The sequence below is a fragment of the Oxyura jamaicensis genome, chromosome 33 (genome assembly GCF_011077185.1).
Source record: "Oxyura jamaicensis isolate SHBP4307 breed ruddy duck chromosome 33, BPBGC_Ojam_1.0, whole genome shotgun sequence".
NCBI classification, from domain to species: Eukaryota; Metazoa; Chordata; class Aves; order Anseriformes; family Anatidae; genus Oxyura; species Oxyura jamaicensis.
Genome location: NC_048924.1, coordinates 899,718 through 916,503, shown reverse-complemented (window position 1 = coordinate 916,503; position 16,786 = coordinate 899,718). Strand labels below are relative to the sequence as shown.

The 16,786-nt window shown below is 48.6% G+C and overlaps 1 protein-coding gene across 5 annotated transcripts in view; it reads left to right on the top strand.

Moving 5' to 3' along the window:
• DIP2B (disco interacting protein 2 homolog B) overlaps nucleotides 1-16,786 on the top strand; it is a 67,099-nt gene that overhangs the window by 406 nt on the left and 49,907 nt on the right. Inside the window, exon 1 of one of the 5 annotated variants that reach the window (XM_035308812.1) lies at nucleotides 4,045-4,075. The exons of 3 other annotated variants lie outside the window; for them this stretch is intronic. In XM_035308812.1, the coding sequence (XP_035164703.1) occupies nucleotides 4,060-4,075 (16 nt within the window). In that variant the 5' untranslated portion in view covers nucleotides 4,045-4,059. Of the gene's footprint in view, nucleotides 1-4,044; nucleotides 4,076-4,691; nucleotides 4,768-16,786 lie in introns of those variants that run through there. One more of the 5 variants, XM_035308811.1, reaches the window with a different exon arrangement.

The following is a 16,786-nucleotide window of genomic DNA, read 5'->3' as shown; positions in this document are numbered from 1 at the left end:
GGGGGGGGTCTTGGTACGATGAGGGGGGTTCTGGGTGTGTTTTGAGGAGGCTCTTGCTGCGAGGGAAGCTCCGAGGGGGGTCCTCGCTGTGATGGGGGGGGTCCGTGCGTGTATTTTGGGGGCATAGGGGGGGCTCTCGGTGTGAAGGAGGCTTGGGGGGGGGTCTCCCTGTGAGGGGGCAGCCTCCGGGGGGGGTTGGAACCTCCTTGTGGAGGAGCCGGGCGCGTGGTTGTGTGCCGGAGGCCCTGCGATTGCGGAGGCCGGGATTGTGCCCGTGCGGGGAGCGGAGGCTGACGAGGGAGGCCCGGGCCATGTTGGGGGGCCCTGTGCCCGCTGTGGGGAGCAGGGCAAGGAAGGGCCCTGCCTGTGGGCGTCATCTGGGGCCACCCGACCCAACCGGGGCCCTCTCCTGTGTCCTGGCAGAGGCGATGCCCTGCGGGGCGATGGGCCTGGGGTCTTGGGGCGGGGGGCTCGGAGGAGCTGAGGGTGAACGACGGAGGCATAACCAGCTGTTTCCTCGCTCCCTGAGTTCTTTCGCCTAGCCGTAATCAGGACGAGAGCTCACGCTTTTTGCCGAGAACAAAACCCAGCGAATTTGTTTCCCGTTTTGCACGGGTATGTCTTTGTTTCCTGGTGCCTAAACCGCCGCTCTCCGTGTAGCTTTGTTGTAAATTTCCCCGCGGAGCCGTGGGGTGAGGGACGAGGCTGGAGGATGCCGGGCAGGTAGCTCCGTGTTGCCCATCTTCAACTGCCCTCGCTCCAGCAGGGCGCTGAGCGTCATCGGCGGCGCGGTCACAGTAATCCCCCTTAGCATGGAAATTCGTGAAAAATCAGGCTGCGGCGACGTCGGCCTTTGCTCTGTCACTTTGTCCCAGAACGTGCAGCGTGTGAAGGAGCCCTGAAGTTTTGAAGATTGGGAATTCGTTCCCTGAGCTGCCCGCCTCGGCGTCCAGCGCTCAGCCTTTTCACAAAGGCGGTGGTGGAGCTTTCTTAACGCAAGTTGTTTGTAGCTGAACGCCTAACGCCAGCTGTTTGGTGGTGGCTTTTTTGTCAAATGTTTTTCAGATAGGCTTTCTGTAAACATTTAACTGAAGTGATAACTTTATCTGGTGTTTGGTTTTGGGTGCTCCGTGATAACAAAGAACTGAAGAACATCCTCTTAGGTCACTCAAAATACAATATGAAGCAATGCTTTTGTGAAGAAGAAGAGTCTGATGAACGTTCTTAAGCTTTTGCTTGTATTTTCTGCAACTTGTTTCATGTGACGCTGAGAGGCCGTTGTAGCCTGACCCTGCAATGTGCAGTGCTGCAAACTTTTTTTTTTAAAACCCTTTTGCTAGAATGGCTGGCTGTGACATCATGCTAATCTTTAAAAAGCTTCTAATAGCTTAAACTTCCCTGCTTTTACAGTGAAGTTTCCTACGTTAAGTAACTCTGTGGATATTAAATCCACTAGCACTTTACGGATTGAGGACCCCGGTTCTTTAATATGCATATTACGGATTTGTTGGCGCAGCTCACTTTTTTTTTTATCAAAAAGCCTCGAGCACAAAGAATTTTGTGTGACTGTGGCCCCAAGCTGCTTGGAAACATTCTTCATGGTATCTGGCTGCTGAGATAGCTGAGGTCTGCCCTGTAAGGAGCGGGGTGAGTCAGTGAGGTAATGTCATTGTATGGTTCTTGAAAAATACGCCCTACTTTGAGAGTTAAGCTTAAAGATTTTGAGGTGTATGCGTGCATTGTTCAGCCGAGCATAACTATGGATCTGTTGATAAACAATATTGAATAGAAGCATTTTATTCAAGTGGCAGTCGTGCTTTGTGTTTGACTGATTCGTTCCTGCTCAGATAAGGATGCTTCGTCCTTCTCCCCCCTCCCTGGCCTTGCTGCAGCTTTGTCCCCAGGCTTGCCTCTCGTTCGGTGTGTAAACGTTTCTGGGGGCTTTCTGAGGAAGAACACCTCCTTTTGGGACAGGACTTGCACCCGCAGTGGGCTCACAAAGTAGGCTGGGTCTCCAGACAGCACGGACGGTGAGGTGGGAGAGCGCTCTGCCCTCAGTGGGATCCTACGGTGGGGAGCACTGGGCGGACTGGTGGCAGAGCTGCGGCTTCGAATGCAGGCTGGGAGCGTGAACAAGTTGCCTGTGCGTTCCCCTGAACTTTCACGGCTTACAGAATTTATAACAATTATGGGGAGATTCTGTATTAAAATCTTATCTGGCATTACACTCGTTCGAGGTGCTGTGTCAGCAAGCAGGATGCAAAGTGGAACAGAAGGATTAGTTTAATGTATGCTTAAAATAGAAATCATAGTTTGCAGTGATGAGCTGTGAGACTTTCTTCAGGAGCAATCTACACGGACAGAACAACAGGGCTAATTACACCTCTGCCGTCCCAGGGCTACTCCTTGCGGAGCCGTGTGGTCAGCGTGGACGTAACAGGAGTCCCATCCCCGAACACGCTCAAAACGTCTCAGCAGAACGGGGCCGTGCTTCAGGAAGCAGTCGTTCTTTTTTTCAGTAGGAGAAATTGTCTTTTTATTTCGAGTCTTTCACTGTGAGCCTTTATTTGGCCTCGGTGATCGATGTGCGTCCAACTCCTTTATCACTCCAAGAGTTTAGATGAGGGTTCAGTTGTCTTCCATTAACGTGAAGCACATCGGACCCAAACCTTAAACAGCGCGTTTTAGGGACCCATCTCCCTTCCTTACAGAAGGGAGCGGTGTCGTTGCCTCTAATTAGGATGAATAACAATAACCGTACACAAGCGATGAATTAAGTCATGGGGCTGTGTGGAACCTGGAACCTCCTGATTACTCATGTTTTCCTTCTTTTCTCACTTTAGGGTTATTTTTTTTTTCTTTCGAGTGCTTTTTTCATCTGTCAGTAACGCCCACGTTCTGCATCGGTAATGATGGGAAGGGCCGGCTTTGGATTTGCATCTGCTGCTGCTTAATGAGTAAAGGTGCCGGGGATGCGAACTTTAAAGGCTTTACCCCCACCGTTGGCTGGGGGTCAGATAAATTAGAGGTCTCGTGTTTCTGTGGGCGCAGGAGTTTGGCTTTACACCTTTGGGGTCCTGCTGCAGCTGTGTGTGAAGGTGGCTTTGTATCCTCTACACCGTGCTGCTTCCTACAAGGCTCCCAGTGCCTGCTGATGTACGGAAAGGTCTCAATTCCTCCCGTGGCCAGGCTAAAAGGCCAGCACAAAGCACCCCAGTACCCGGCCTGGGGACGCCCGGGCACTCTGATGCTCTGGGGGAACTCCCCAGCAGCTCCCCTCCCGTTAACCTCATCACACTTCGGTTCCTCGAGCTAAGAAACCCTGGCATTGCCAGATTCCAACGGCTTTAATTAAGCGTGTTGAGTAGATTTGCCTTACGCAGGGCACGCTGTGGGACTCGGGCTGTTGGTCCTGGCCCAGCGGGGCTGGGGTTTGCCGTTCTGCTCGGGGAGCTGTCTCCCAGGCCGTGCTGGACGGGCCAGCTTGTCTCCGAGCGGGTAAGTCCTCCCATAAAAGCTCACTTGGCTGCTGGTTTTCCTTTGACTGTGGTTCCTGCCCTGGTTTTTACCTAGTGAAGGGATGTGAGCGGCGTGAACTTCAGCTTGTGCCATCTGTGAGAGTATGAGGTAAGGGGAGGGGGAAGCTCCACCTAGTAATAACGAGGAATTCCTCTGATAGCAGCTCGGGCTCGGAACACGATTTGTCCTTTCTGGGTTGTGTGACAGCGTTATCATAGCCCTGCTCTTGCCTCATGTATAGAAGGAGCTGGTTTCTGTTTACTTTTCTAGTTAAACATACATTTGGCTGTCTGGTTTGTGATCTTGTGTGGGTGTTTCTGTGAATGGCTCCGTGCACCTGTGTTTGTTCCTTTTAAAGCTGATTTGTCTCTTACGGAAGGATCGAGGCCGGCTGCAGAGGAAAGCTTTGCGTAAGGTTTTTTCAGCAGCAGAAGAAAGAGCAAGGATGGTGGCGTGCGTGGAAAAAGTAGTATCAGCAAAACAGTTGAAACCCAGGTCTGAAGGCCAGCCAAATAGGAGAGAACCTTACTGGAAGAAAACATGTTGACTCAAGCGAGTGGGTAGAGGCTTTATTTTGTTTGGCTTGAAAAATTCCTACGGAATCGTGGTATTTTTCTGTTCTCCCCAAAATTGCGCTCGTCGGTTTTCATTCTTCGACTGCCAGGCACCTCCCAGAGCAGGAGAGGATCTTTTCCCGCACGCTCAGCAGCTGAAGTCCAGCACTTAAATAGGTTTAGAGAAGAGTCCAAAGAAGCAACTGTAAGGTCTGCTTACGTGGGTTTTGCTGAGCGGGCAGAAAGGTTTCACTTCGCTTTCCTCCCTGCTGTTCAGAGGGAAACTGGCTACGGCAGGGAAAAGGCTGCAGAGCTCGTGAGCGCAGGCGAGTCGGATCTGATTGTCTTGCAGCTAGCAGGACCTACAGGTGGTTTTTGTGCATTTATGCAGCATTGTACCCACAAGTCTTGCATTAGGCAAAACTAGGAATGGGAAAGCTTTTATGTTGCTTCCTTAATTTACCTGCAGGACTGACAGCTGATGGGTACCAAATCTGCTGAGAAATCTGTGCAGGGCTTTGACGGAGCCTTTCTGTGTGCAGCCAACAAAGGTACGGTTCTGAGGCAGCGCTTTGAAATGCATAAAAATCGTTTTGGAGCACGTCACAGAGAGCTGTTTACGCAAATCTGGAGATGATCGTCCCTGCCTTGCTTGGCTTCCCGAAGATCCTGATAAGAGCCTTCACTTCTCATGGTATTGTATTTTCTTAAGCTTTACAACTCAGGAAGAAGTGGTGCGAGCGTGGTAGCACGTGGGTTCCTTGCAATGGCTGTCTTGCAGGAAAAGGAAATGCAGCTCGAGTCACGATGGGCAGAGGAGCAGAGTCACAAATCTGTCACCAGTGCCTCCAGCAAAGGTCCGCGGGAGTATCGCAAATTCATGCCGGGCAGGTGGGCAAGGCAGAGTGGTAAAAGCGATTGATGGTTTGGAGAGAGTTAAACGCAAAAAGTGGAAGGAGTAGGTTGCCCAGACTGTGCCTGGGAGTAGGTTTTACTGTACAAGGAAGCTTTTTGGAGCATCCAGGTTGGGATAGCAAAGAATAGCCAGGAGAGGCACAGAATGTGCCTGTGTTTGTGTTGTCCCTCCTGTCCTTAGGAAACGACGAGCGACTTCGGGGCTAATTTTAAAAGCTGCAGCCCTGACCCCTTGCCTTGGGGAGAGGAGGAAATTAGAGGCTTTAAAGGCAGTCCTCCACCTCCTCCCCGACTGCTTCTCTGAAGCCCTGCTAGAATTAGAAGCCGTTTTCCTCGGCTGGGTGGAGGGGACATCTGGTAGCGATGAATCCCCATCGGGCTCTGTGCTTCTTGCTGCTTCTCGTAGGGGTGGCATCTCCTAGGGGTGCTCAGGAAACGTCGATCGGGCCTGTTGGCCTGACGCGTCTGCAGAAAAGCCTCTTCTGGCGTTCTCGTTGCGCTGTCCTAGATAACCCATCTCCAGTTTTCTATTTTAAATTCCGGGGCATGAAATATTAACTGGGAAGTGGGCTGGGTGGTAGCAGAGCTGCGTGGAGCCGGAGGGCTGGCCTTCCAAACGTGCATCCAACTGCAAAGTGCTCGGAGCTCCGTGGAAAAGCAGACATGCAGAGGACCCCTCATGCTTCTGGTTCATTGGTAGCGTGTCAGAAAGGGTGATGGGTTCCTTCCTGGTCCCCTCTGATTAGTTTTTGTCATGATTTTCTGTTCACTGGGTTTATCGTGTTTATTCAGCGGCACGTTTCAGGAGCCAAAGAGTGAACTAATGGTGAGACGTCCCAGAGGTGCAAGCAGAAGCTGAATAGTTTCCTGTTTTGATTTGTTTCAAATCTAAGGTTCAGATAATTTCTTAAAATGGATTTCTTTAAACTCCATGCCTGAAAGTTATAAAAAGCATTTCCTGAACCGCAGCGAGCTGTTGGACCGCTTTTTGGAGCTGGTAGGGTTGAGGAACTGGAGCATTCTTCTGTGAAGGTTGATTCAATCCCAAATTTTTCGTGGAGCTTATGAAATCAGGGAAGAGTCATCGGGCCAGGATGTCTCGTTCTATTAATTAGAATGGAAGATCCTTGGATTTGCACCATGTGTGAGGGAAACAGTGATTTATAGCTTACGGATGCTCTGCAGGCAGCAGCATTCCATCTGCTACACAAATTTTCCCATTACATTTCGATGACAAGTCTTGGGAAAAGCCTCACACCTGTATTTCTCATTCTGAGTAATGTTTGCCAGCGCTGTGTTTTCACTCTTGCCTGGCTATTTTTTTTTTAAGATGCCTATTTCTATCTGCTTGCGTTTGTTTTTTTTTCCAGCTTCAAATCGGAGGGGGCCTGAAGCACTCCGTGGAGTACACGCAGGCAGCAGAGGTTGTGTTTGTACCAAGGGTAGCCGATGTATCAGTGACTGAACTTGTCCTTTCTGCTCCAGTGAGCAAACACCTTGTTTTGTTTAGTGTAACTTCAGCTGAGTCGGATTTAAAAAAATAAAAACAGCTTAAAGTTTTAGAACTTCTCTCCCAGTGTAAACTTTTCCTATCCCTTATTGACTCGAGAATTGCTGATACCAACTGGGTCTGTCTGGACTTTGAATTCCATGGGGGTGGGAGCCCGCAGAGCCTGCAGGGCAGGCACGGATATATTTTGGGAACCCAGGATGTGAGTTACCGCCTCGGTGATCAGCAACTGAGCCTCTCGGAATTGTTCCCCAGCAGTCAGGCAACCTGCTTTCACCAGCTCCGTGTCCCTAGGGAGCAAAAACAACCAAGAGAATTGTATCCCAGCCTGATAAAATTAGGTCTTCTGTAATCTCTCGCAGAGCAGCCGGATGGCTAGCTGCCTTCAAAAACATATGTTTTAATGCAGGAATAATGCATTCCATTTCGGATGGCTATAGCCGTGGGAGCTGCTCGACTTAGTGGATAAAGCACTCCCATTTTGCCTCTGGGAGCAGGACTAATGTCAAACAGCAGGTCTAAAGTGCAGCAATGGAAAAGGCTTGGTTGGGGTGTTTTTCCTATCTGGTGGTGTTAACAGGGATGTTCCTGTACCTTAGTCCTAAAGGATTTGGGGAACTAAACTGTCCTGTTGTTGGAAATAAAGCGTAAATTGCAAAGCGGGGGATTTAGCTACGACCTAGAAACACACGCACTCCTTCTGCATTAAGAAAACGTCGTTTAGTACCTCTTGTGTTCCTCTCCTGCGAGTTTATAATAAATTTCTCTGAGAGCAGTGCAGGTAACTCGCTGGAGGGAGGCAAAAAAGAAGTGGTTGTGCTTTCTGCCTGCCTCTCCTGACAGCTCCCGGCGCAGAGGGGAGGCACCGGTGGCACCGCAGCCACCAGCGCAGACAAAGCCCAGTTCTGCTGGGAATTGATCGATCATGTGGTACTTCAGCTCCTCCTTCGTAGCTGCTGAATGTCATTAAGGGAAGCCGAGAATTAGGTATTTTTCCCCCAATAATCTCGTGTGTCATCGATTGCTGCGGTTGGCCCCGGGACGGCCAGCGGGAGGGCGGGCGTCGAGCCGCGCTGCTGAGGGCGGTCAGGGTGCCCAGGAGGACGGGAACAGGCAGACAAGGTGAGTTGTGCTTGGCCATAAATTGGAAGGGTGGGATCTAAAGGTAGATCAAGCACGAGATTGAGAGTTGGCAGGTTTGGTTTCGGGCCCTGTCGGTACGTGTGGCTTCGTTACGTGGCTCCGCAGCCGCCATCCAGCGAGGGTAGAGCCAGGTGGGGATGTTGTGTCGCCTGCTGTCACCTCTACCTTCACGTGTCAGCTTTTCATTTAGAGTGCTGATTAGCCTTTGAAATGAAGAACCATCTCAATAGGAAGAACCTTTGCTAGAAGTGCTCTAACTTCCTCGCCGAGAACAGCAATGAACGCCCGTATGTCAGTAGGGACGTCCTGATAAGACTGTTTTCTTTGCCTAGTCGTCACGTCTTCATCATCGCCTTCCACTGTAATTACCCGCTGGAAGCTGCGTGTGCTTCTGGTGACAACGATCACGCAGATAAGCTGACCGGCCAAAAGAAACCTGAGGAGGAGAAGAAAACCTGAGGTTTTGAAGTTTTCTGGTTAATTTCTAGAAAGAGGTATGAGCAAAGTCAACAGAGGGTTGGAAAAGGTCACTCCGTGCCTTCCTGTCAAGAAAGCGAGGCGCGTGGCTAGCACGGTTTTGCCTCGAATGCAGCAGCTGACATTCCTGCGCTGTCACTGTGGTGAGGAGAAGGAGAATTACGCCGAGGAGCTGGAAGTGACATGGCAAATTCCAGTCTGTGCTTACTCACCGGGTGGTGGAGAGCCGAGTCAGGCGATCCCAACGGAGATAAAAGGTCCTTGATCCTCAGTGGTGCTGCTGAGAGAGAAACAGATCTGCAGCTCGTTAAGCTGTGCTGTCCATTTCTTTCCTTAATTGAACAGCAAGGGAAAGTGCCAATTAAAGCTCTCCCATTCCTGGCATTAAGGAAAGGTTGTCGTTTGTCCCGCAGGAGTGGTTCTAGCAAATGCTGGCGTTCGGGTGGCTGGACGAGGGCTTCTTGTAAGGCTCCGTCTCTCCTTCGTGTGTGCAAAAGGAGAAGGGAGTTGCTGAGGGGTTTGCTTCGGATGACTCCTTACCGGGTCTGGAAGCCAGAGAAGAGCTCGTGTGCTCCTGGGGCGTCCTCACCTTGCAGCCCTGGTCTCTTAACGCAGCTTTTGGCAGCAGTAGTGGCTCAGGATGCTCTCACCTCTGAGCACTTTACTCCTCTCCACCGTGCAGAGCACAGGGAACTCGGTTTAAAGCTGTGAACTACGGTGAACTCAGGGCAGTTGATTCAGCTTTTAAGAATGTAAGTTCCGTTTTTAAAAAAAGTATTGAACTATCTTACTTCATCCTGTCTGCAGTCAAGCATTTATAGTTAACCAAATTTACATATTTTTTTCCAGTTTTTCTTAAGCTTTTAAGGCAATCCTGAAGGAAATGCTGACCAGCAGACTGAAGCCAGTATTGTGTTAGCTAAAAGTAGAGCTCACGAAGTGCTCGTGAGATTTTTTCTTTTGAGACCGAGACCTGTGTTTATTCTTAGGGCAGAGACTTGAAGTGTTCCCTAGTGGATTTAAAAAAAAAAAAAGGAACAATTCTTATTGTAACAGGAATGAAAACCTCCGTACTTACGCAATTCTAGATTGGAAGCTGCTCCAGTGAAAAGGGGGAAGTGTTTTCAGTTCGCAGATGGGAAGCTGAGATGCGCAGAGGTGAGCGCCTTGCTCTGCTTCAGGGCCGTGTCCCTGGGCCAGGCACACCTGAGGTCTGGCCCTCACCTCCTGCAGCAGCGTGCCTGAGCCCTGGCAGAGGAGGAGGCTTGAAATACGCAGCCCGCTGACCCCTACCCGGGTTCCTGTGCAGGATGCTGAGAGTTTTCATGCTCGGCTCATTCTTCAGGTAGTCTGCGGCTCGGCCGTGACAGCGACGGTAGGTTGTGGTTGAACACGTGGACAGAAGCTGGCTGCATTTGTGGAATTTCCCCTCTCTGCTGTAAATTCTCGAGTCCCTCGTGGAAATGCGATGAATTTAACAAGTCCTACGGTGTAGAAAAAAGTCAATGATTGAGTCCCAAGTAGGGAGAATCGTGGATGAAGACAAAGCAAATGAGTCAGATATAAATAATCCTATTATGTCTTGGCTGCTGCCACACCTAGAAACCCTGAACAAACACTGCTGTTCTGTTTAGTTATTCCTCTGTTTGATACACTTTACTTGTTAAGTCCTGTTTTAAAATTGCAGCATGTAAAAATCGTGTAGGGCTACTCACCGGTAGCGTTAAGTGCTTAAGAATGTCGTTTTAGGAATTTTGACCAGAGACGGAGATGCCTGTGCTGGAACGTAGTTAATTTGCTCTCGGAGTTCCCCAAAATTAGGAAAATACATAATCCTGGAGTAGGTGTTGCTTTGGAAGGCTTTCAGGGCAGTTCTTTTTCTGCAGTAGGCCTTTAAAAAAAAAAAGTCTGGCTAGAACAGCAAACAGGAAGATGTAATTCCCCTTTGGCTTTTGTGTAGCAAAAGGTTATTCACTGTATGGAGCTTCAGAAAAACGCTTCTGGTGTACGTGGTCGTAGCGTGGAAGGTGCAGGGGCGTTTTGATCTAGCAGAATTGTATTGGATGTATCGTGATTACTGCCATGTGTCTTAGTGGGTAATTAGCTAATAGCTTGTCTCCGTCCCTCCTGCGTTGTGGATAAGCCAATTTTAAGAAATCTGAGTGAAGAGGTTTAAAAAAACAAGACAAAAGACCCTTCCCTCCCACCCCATGCTCTAATTCTCTTGTAGCTCCTTTCAAGGGGGCCCGAAGTCTCGTCTGTTAAGCGTGGCCGTCCTTAATTCCATTTTTTTAAGGGAGGTTAGGGTTTGTTTGTTGGTTCTTGTCCAAACACGTACCATTTACTTCACATTGTTCTTTTGTGCTGCCTGCTGTCCTTCGGGCTTTGTATGTGGCCTATGAAATGTGATCCTCTGACTCGAAGGAATTGGAGAGATTTGTCTTACGCACGCTTACCTGCAGTAATCTTTCTCAGTTTATCAGCGCTGCAGCGTGACAGCTCATGATATTCAGCCTGTGCATTTCCCTGGAGTGAAAAGGTAATTTCTAGTGGTAAACCTGATGGAGAGAGCCAAATAGAAAGAGAGGTTCGTGTCCTGACAGCTCTTCGGGGGGTTATTTATGGAGCAGCAAAGGTGACGCTTTTTTTTTTCATGTTCCAGAGGTGGAAATGGATGCAGCAGAGCAACAAGGGAGGGGGGACGCACAGGAAGGTAGATGATGGCAGTCGAGTTCTCCATGCCATGCGAGGTGCCCTAACTTGGCCTTTTCTCTTAGGAAAGTTATTGCCGCTCGCGTTCTCTTGTTTCAAATCCCGGATTACCTTCCTGTGAGCAATAAAATGGTGCGAAAGGGACACGGACGCGCCGCACGGCACTGCAGGCACCTTCGTCTTCCAGCAGAGACATAAGAGTTTGGGCAGAAGGATGAAAGGAAAGACTTGGCGTGGAGAAGTGGGGAAGGAGTAAATAGTCTGCTGTTAGAACCGAGTTTGGCTGCAGGTTACGAGCGGTCTGGCAGCAGCACGGCTTAGAGCGTTTGCTGCTTGCTGTTGCTCTTGCCGTGCAAAGTGACGGTCCCTTGGTTGTGCTGGTCCAGCTGCTCTGGGTCTGTCCTGGGAGCTGCACGGAGGAGCTGCCAGGCTTCAAAAATGAACAGCATTGCTGTTGAGTATTTGACATCAAGAGAGGAGAGCCTGTAGAGCAGTCCAAGAAAGGAAGAATGAAAGGAACTAGTGAGGCGGAGAGAGTTGGGCAACGTCAGAGCCCTTTTTTCTGTAGTTCTGCTATCGAGAATAGCTCTTGAAGAACAGCTTAACTTCTCTGCGGGTGAAATGTGAGAAAAAGTCTCCAAGAGTTACTGTCACGTTGAAGCAAGCCAGCAGTTGTCGGGATCGTTTCCATGTTTTGGAGGGACTGTTTGAAGCTGTTTCACGGATTCCCAGTTGAAAGGTAGATTTCTGCTCCTTCAGCACATTCTGCCCCGAGCAATTGCAGACAGCATCTCTCTTCTTAACTCACTAAACCAGTTGATGGTTGAGCTTTGAACGTATTGTCTGCTCTTCAAGTGTTACATACTGCTAGGTACGTAAACGACAAGGACTCTGCTGGTTGTTCCAGGGAGTTACCTCACGGAGGGGAAAAGCTGACTTGGGTTTCCTGTGATATCCTTTACCTCTGATTGTGCAGGGTGCAAATTCAAAGCCGCCCCGCGTTATCTGGGGATGGAGGCACATATGAAAAGGAAGAAGGCAGCTAGGCGAGGGCAGCTTGCCAATTGCTTAAAGCCTTTGTTAGAGACTAAAGGAAACCTGCGCCCATTTAGGCACTAGTACAGCCCCAGGGGCTTTCTTGGCCTCATATGTAAAGAAGATGAAGGCAGCCGCATGGAAATGATTGCACACTTTTGCATGTCAGTCTACATTAGCTCTTCAGACCCGGGCTGTTGTTTGAATGCTAAGATCTTGTGCTTAATTCTCTGAGTTTTCATCCTGTGGGTCTGTCAGTGCAGCACTTAACCCATCTGGTGAAACTAAACCATGAGGACAGCATCTTCTGCACGAGGACGCTCGCAAAACCCGTCTCTGGTCGAGCTGCACAGAGCCTTCGTGTGACTTCGTGCTGGTCGCAGGGAAGGAGATGTCTCCATGGCTCCGGGAAAGGGATCTGCCTCCAACGGCTGCTTTGTCCTTAGGGTAGAGTCCTCGTTCTTGGTTTGCTGTGAGTTGGGAGGAAAAAAACAAAAACAAAAAAACTCAAGTCCCAAAATAAACTTCAATTTTAAGCCGGTGAAACTAAGCAAATTAGAAAAGTACGCACTTCCACTCTCAGATCTGCACTGCTCTGCCGTTTTCTGCATGAAAAGGAGGTTTTGGAGCGAATCATAGCTGTTACGCCAGTCACATCACATCGACTGCGTAGGTGCTCTGCTGTAGATGAGAGGATGACTTCTGCATTGTGTTTCTGGGCTGGGTTTTTCTTCCTCTTCAAGCTTTTAACATGAAATATTCAATCGTATCCGTGCACAGAAGAGTTGATAAAGGTATCACGCTTCAGAGAGCTGTGATGATCGTATCTGGTGGTGAGCACATCCTGCCTTTGCAGTGCCTGTGTTAGCGACCTGAGCGTGGCTTTCAGGTTTCAGGAGAAGCGTCGTCGTGTCGTCCTCCAGCAGAAGTAGGAGCAGGCGGAACAGCTATCCAGAGTTTCCCAAATAGTCTCCGAGGTACATCCATCCACAAGGTGTTTTTATGGATGCTCCAGGCTGGCTGAAAGGGCAGGTCAGCATCGTGTTCGGAAGGAGATCTGAGCTGGATTACCCCAAGGAACTGATTTGGTTTATGTTTTTTTATGGCTCTGCTTTGTGCTTCTGGAGTGCCAAATGCTTAAGAAGAAACGATCCTCTTGCGCAAGGGATATCGAAGAGGAGTGATTGCTTTGCTTCCCAAACACCATAATTTCTCTTAAGAGACTATTACGTACCGTGGCACAAGTTTTACTTATCTGAAACATATGGAGTCAGCAGACGAGCCTTAGCGAACAAATTGGAGGGCAGCAATCCAAACCGATGCCTGTTGTCTCCGTTTCTCCTTTTTCAGAGTTTTTGCTTAATTGCAAGCTTTCTATTTGGACTTCAGTTTCTCTTTCTTGACAGAATGTCTCGTCTTAAATTATTGCTGTCAGCACGTCCTTAGCCCTTCCTGCTCCCCCCTTTCCCCCAGATTGCGGAGCTCTGTCTGTGGTGCTTCAGACTGCTATTAAAAAGGCCGTTCTGTTCTGCAGCTGAAAGCAAAGCCTGCCGCGAATGTAATACTTTCTCAACGAGATACAACCATCTTCCTATTAATATTGCTACATTTACACACTGCTTTTATAAACAGTGCTCTTTGAAAAGGCTGATATCTAGTGATTATGCTCCATTAGGCGTAGTAACAGATGGTTAATATACAAGCACTTCTTCTGTTGTCATCGATAGCAGAAATACTGAAATGAAAGAGAACGTGAAATTAACGTGGTGCGGCGGAGGATCTCCTATCGACGTGAGGTCATCCGATCGAGGAGAAAGTAAACTGCTCTTAGGAATTATGCAAAATAGGCCGGAGAGGGATAATGAATCATGCTGGAGCAAGACTAACAAGCGTGGGTACTGGAATGGATAGCGAGGCAGTGGAGCAAGGCCACAGGGAGGACAATCCGCAGGTGGGCAGACCACAGTATTCTGTAAAACGTCCAGGTTTTAGAAGAGGTACGACTCCTGCAGCTACTCGGTTAGAGGGAGAGGCCTGGAAAGTCCCTGCCTTCTTTACCAGCCAAAAGAGAGGTGGAATTAGGCCATGGACATCAGATAACTTCGCCAAGGTCGTCCTGTGGAGATGAAGCAACAGCTTTGCCGAACATCTGCAGTTGCCCTGTGCACCTGCGCGCAGTTGTAGCTTCCATCGGGTTTTTTTCAACAGGCACGATGTGAACGCTGATAGCTGTAAGATAAATCAAACTTAACACCCTCGGAATTTCTTAACTTGCTTTTTCAGGTGATGCTTTTGTTAAACTTAGAGCTTTCTGTTAAACAAATAGTTTTCTGGACGCTTTTGGGTTGCCTGTTCCTATTTACTCTGTCCATTCTTAGGAGGAAAGTAGCTCACGCTTCAGCATTTCTTCCTGTGAGAACTGGAGAGTTCACGCGTTCGGGTTTCTGTTTTAGAGGAGTGATTTGGAGGGCTTGCACATTTATTGCAGAGTAATAAAAACAGGCCAATGTTGTTAGAATTAGATGCCAGTGGTAAATAAAGCAGTAGAGCTTAGGTCGTTATTTAAACCAATCTAATGCTTCTTGCACCTTTGAGGCAGATTGGCCACTGCTAAGAGAAACTGCACAGTCACCTTTGCGTTAAATTTATTGCAGAATGAAAAACTAAAATGTGATCTCACTCTCATTAAAATTAAGTAATTGATGTCATCTCTCAATTAGAAGATTCTTTTGGGAGCTTTTGGCAAGTCATTCCAGGTTGCTATTAAGACCTGACCAACGAAGCATCCTGAAATCGGAGGGGATGGGAGATGTTTCTCTGATAAGCAACTGGAAGATACGAAGGAGCATCCCAACAAAGTACCTGTTAGCAAAACCACCAAACCCAGCAACCCCAAACCACTCTGTGGTAGGGCTACCAAAAGATTTCTTCTTCGTGGAGATTTCTGTCTTGAGGTTAGTGAGGTGAAGTCAGCAAAATTTGGAAATGAAGTTGAATATGTTCCTCTTAATGGGCTTGTCTCCAGGTACCTGGCTTGTGAATGTCCTGAACGTGAATAATCATCAGAAGCAGAACTCTGAAGGGAAGGACTCTGACTTTAGCTTTGGCACGGGTTGTTCCCGTCACGCTAACCGTAACTGTAATCCAGTACTGATAGCCTTTTGGCTCTGCTTTTCATTAGCTGGCGTTACAACAATTAACTGTTGTTACTAGTTCCCTATGAATACATTTTGCTGTTTGTTGCTTTTTCAGACAGCTTGCAGTTCCCAACCTGTACAGCTAGAGCTTTTTTGCTTTTCCTGTTTTATTCATAATACCATCTAGCGTGTTTAAATAAAATAATAATTTAAAAAAATCATCCCTGTTTGCAAGAAATCTTTACATCTCCAGCTCTGGGCTATGCAGAACTGGAGTGGTAAGGAGACTTGTGTTTTTGTGCTGGCTTCATCATTTTCAGAATATTAATATTTAATTTAGGCTTTTTAAAGCTTTTAGCAGATTTGTCAGCCTTTCTTCCCTGTGGTGGTATACGTGAGGACAACTTGAGAGAGCGTTCTGATTAACGTGCAGTATGGAATGCGGTTTTATTTATTTTGATTTATGATTGGAAAAAAAAACCACCATCCTAAGCCGCTCATCCTGTTCTGTAAGTAGCTTTGCCATAAACAACCATAAAACAGATCCAGCAGTTTTTCCTTTTCCCCAGCTAGAGTCCCACCAAGCAAACGCTCGTCACCTCCACGCGATCGATGCCCGTCCGTGCCGTGGGGACCGCCGGCTACACCGCCCCGCGGAGAAAAGCGAGGGCAAGCAGCGTGGCACGGGGAGCAGCAGCTTTCAGGGCAGCACCGTCGCGTGATCCATCACGGCGTGATCCGTCCCTGCCCGATCCCTTCACCTCGCCTGGGCTGCCAGGGCTCGGGGCAGAAGTCAGGCTGTGCGCACGTCGAGCCCTGCGCTGCGAGGGTGCTTTGGTGACGAGGAGGTGCCCGGCTTCCTCTCGGTTAGGGCTGCAGTGCGCTGATTTACGCGGCTGGTACACCTTTTGGAAGTTTGTATAATGGCTTTTCATTGTGGTTTTGTTTTTTTTTTACCCAGTGTTTTCATGATAAATTTGATTTTGGAGAGATTGCAGCTTGTCAGCACATAGGTTATCCGTAGCACACACATGCCATGACATTTCAACCAGTTACTGGAAATAAAGCTCTGTCTCCTTCATCTTCAAGCTATTTTATGAGGTGAAGAGCACAGGACGTGAGAGCAGCTCTGGTACAGGTAGGCTGCCTTTCAGCGCAGGAGATAATTCGTCCTGAGGAACATTTGGGACCAGTTTAGAGGTTGAGTTTCTCTTTTTTCCACTCGGACCATGCGGCTGCCTTTGGTACACAGGCTCCTGGTGGGTTTGCGTCGTGCTCAGGCAGTTCTGGATTAGGCCTGCGGAGGAGTTTATGCTTTACAGCTGACGGCCCTCGGAGCCATGACCGAGTCCCACGTTGAGCCTCCTGAAATGTGGTGTTCATGATTCAAGATGCAAACAATAAAGGGGAAATGCAGTCAGCATTCTGGCTTCTGGCAGAGCCCCTTTTTGTTTACCAGCTCATGTTTCTTTCCAGTTGGCTGCTGTTTGCTGGATCAGTCGATCTGTTGTTTAAAATAATTTGTTTATGGCTAATGCTGCCTTTTGGTTCTTTAATACTGAATTTACCAACAGGAGTTTTTAATTTACCTGCAGAAAGCTGTCTCATTCCTAGGCGAGCGTGTTTGTTTTCCTTCCCTTGCTATTATAAATAAATCACCGGGAGTTTATTTCTACTGCATCAAATGTCCCTGGCCTTCGTGGGAAGAGGGTGCAGCAGCAGCAGCGTCAAACGGAACGGTTCGCAGAGTGTTTGGCTGTTTGCTTAGCCAGCAAAGCCGTGCT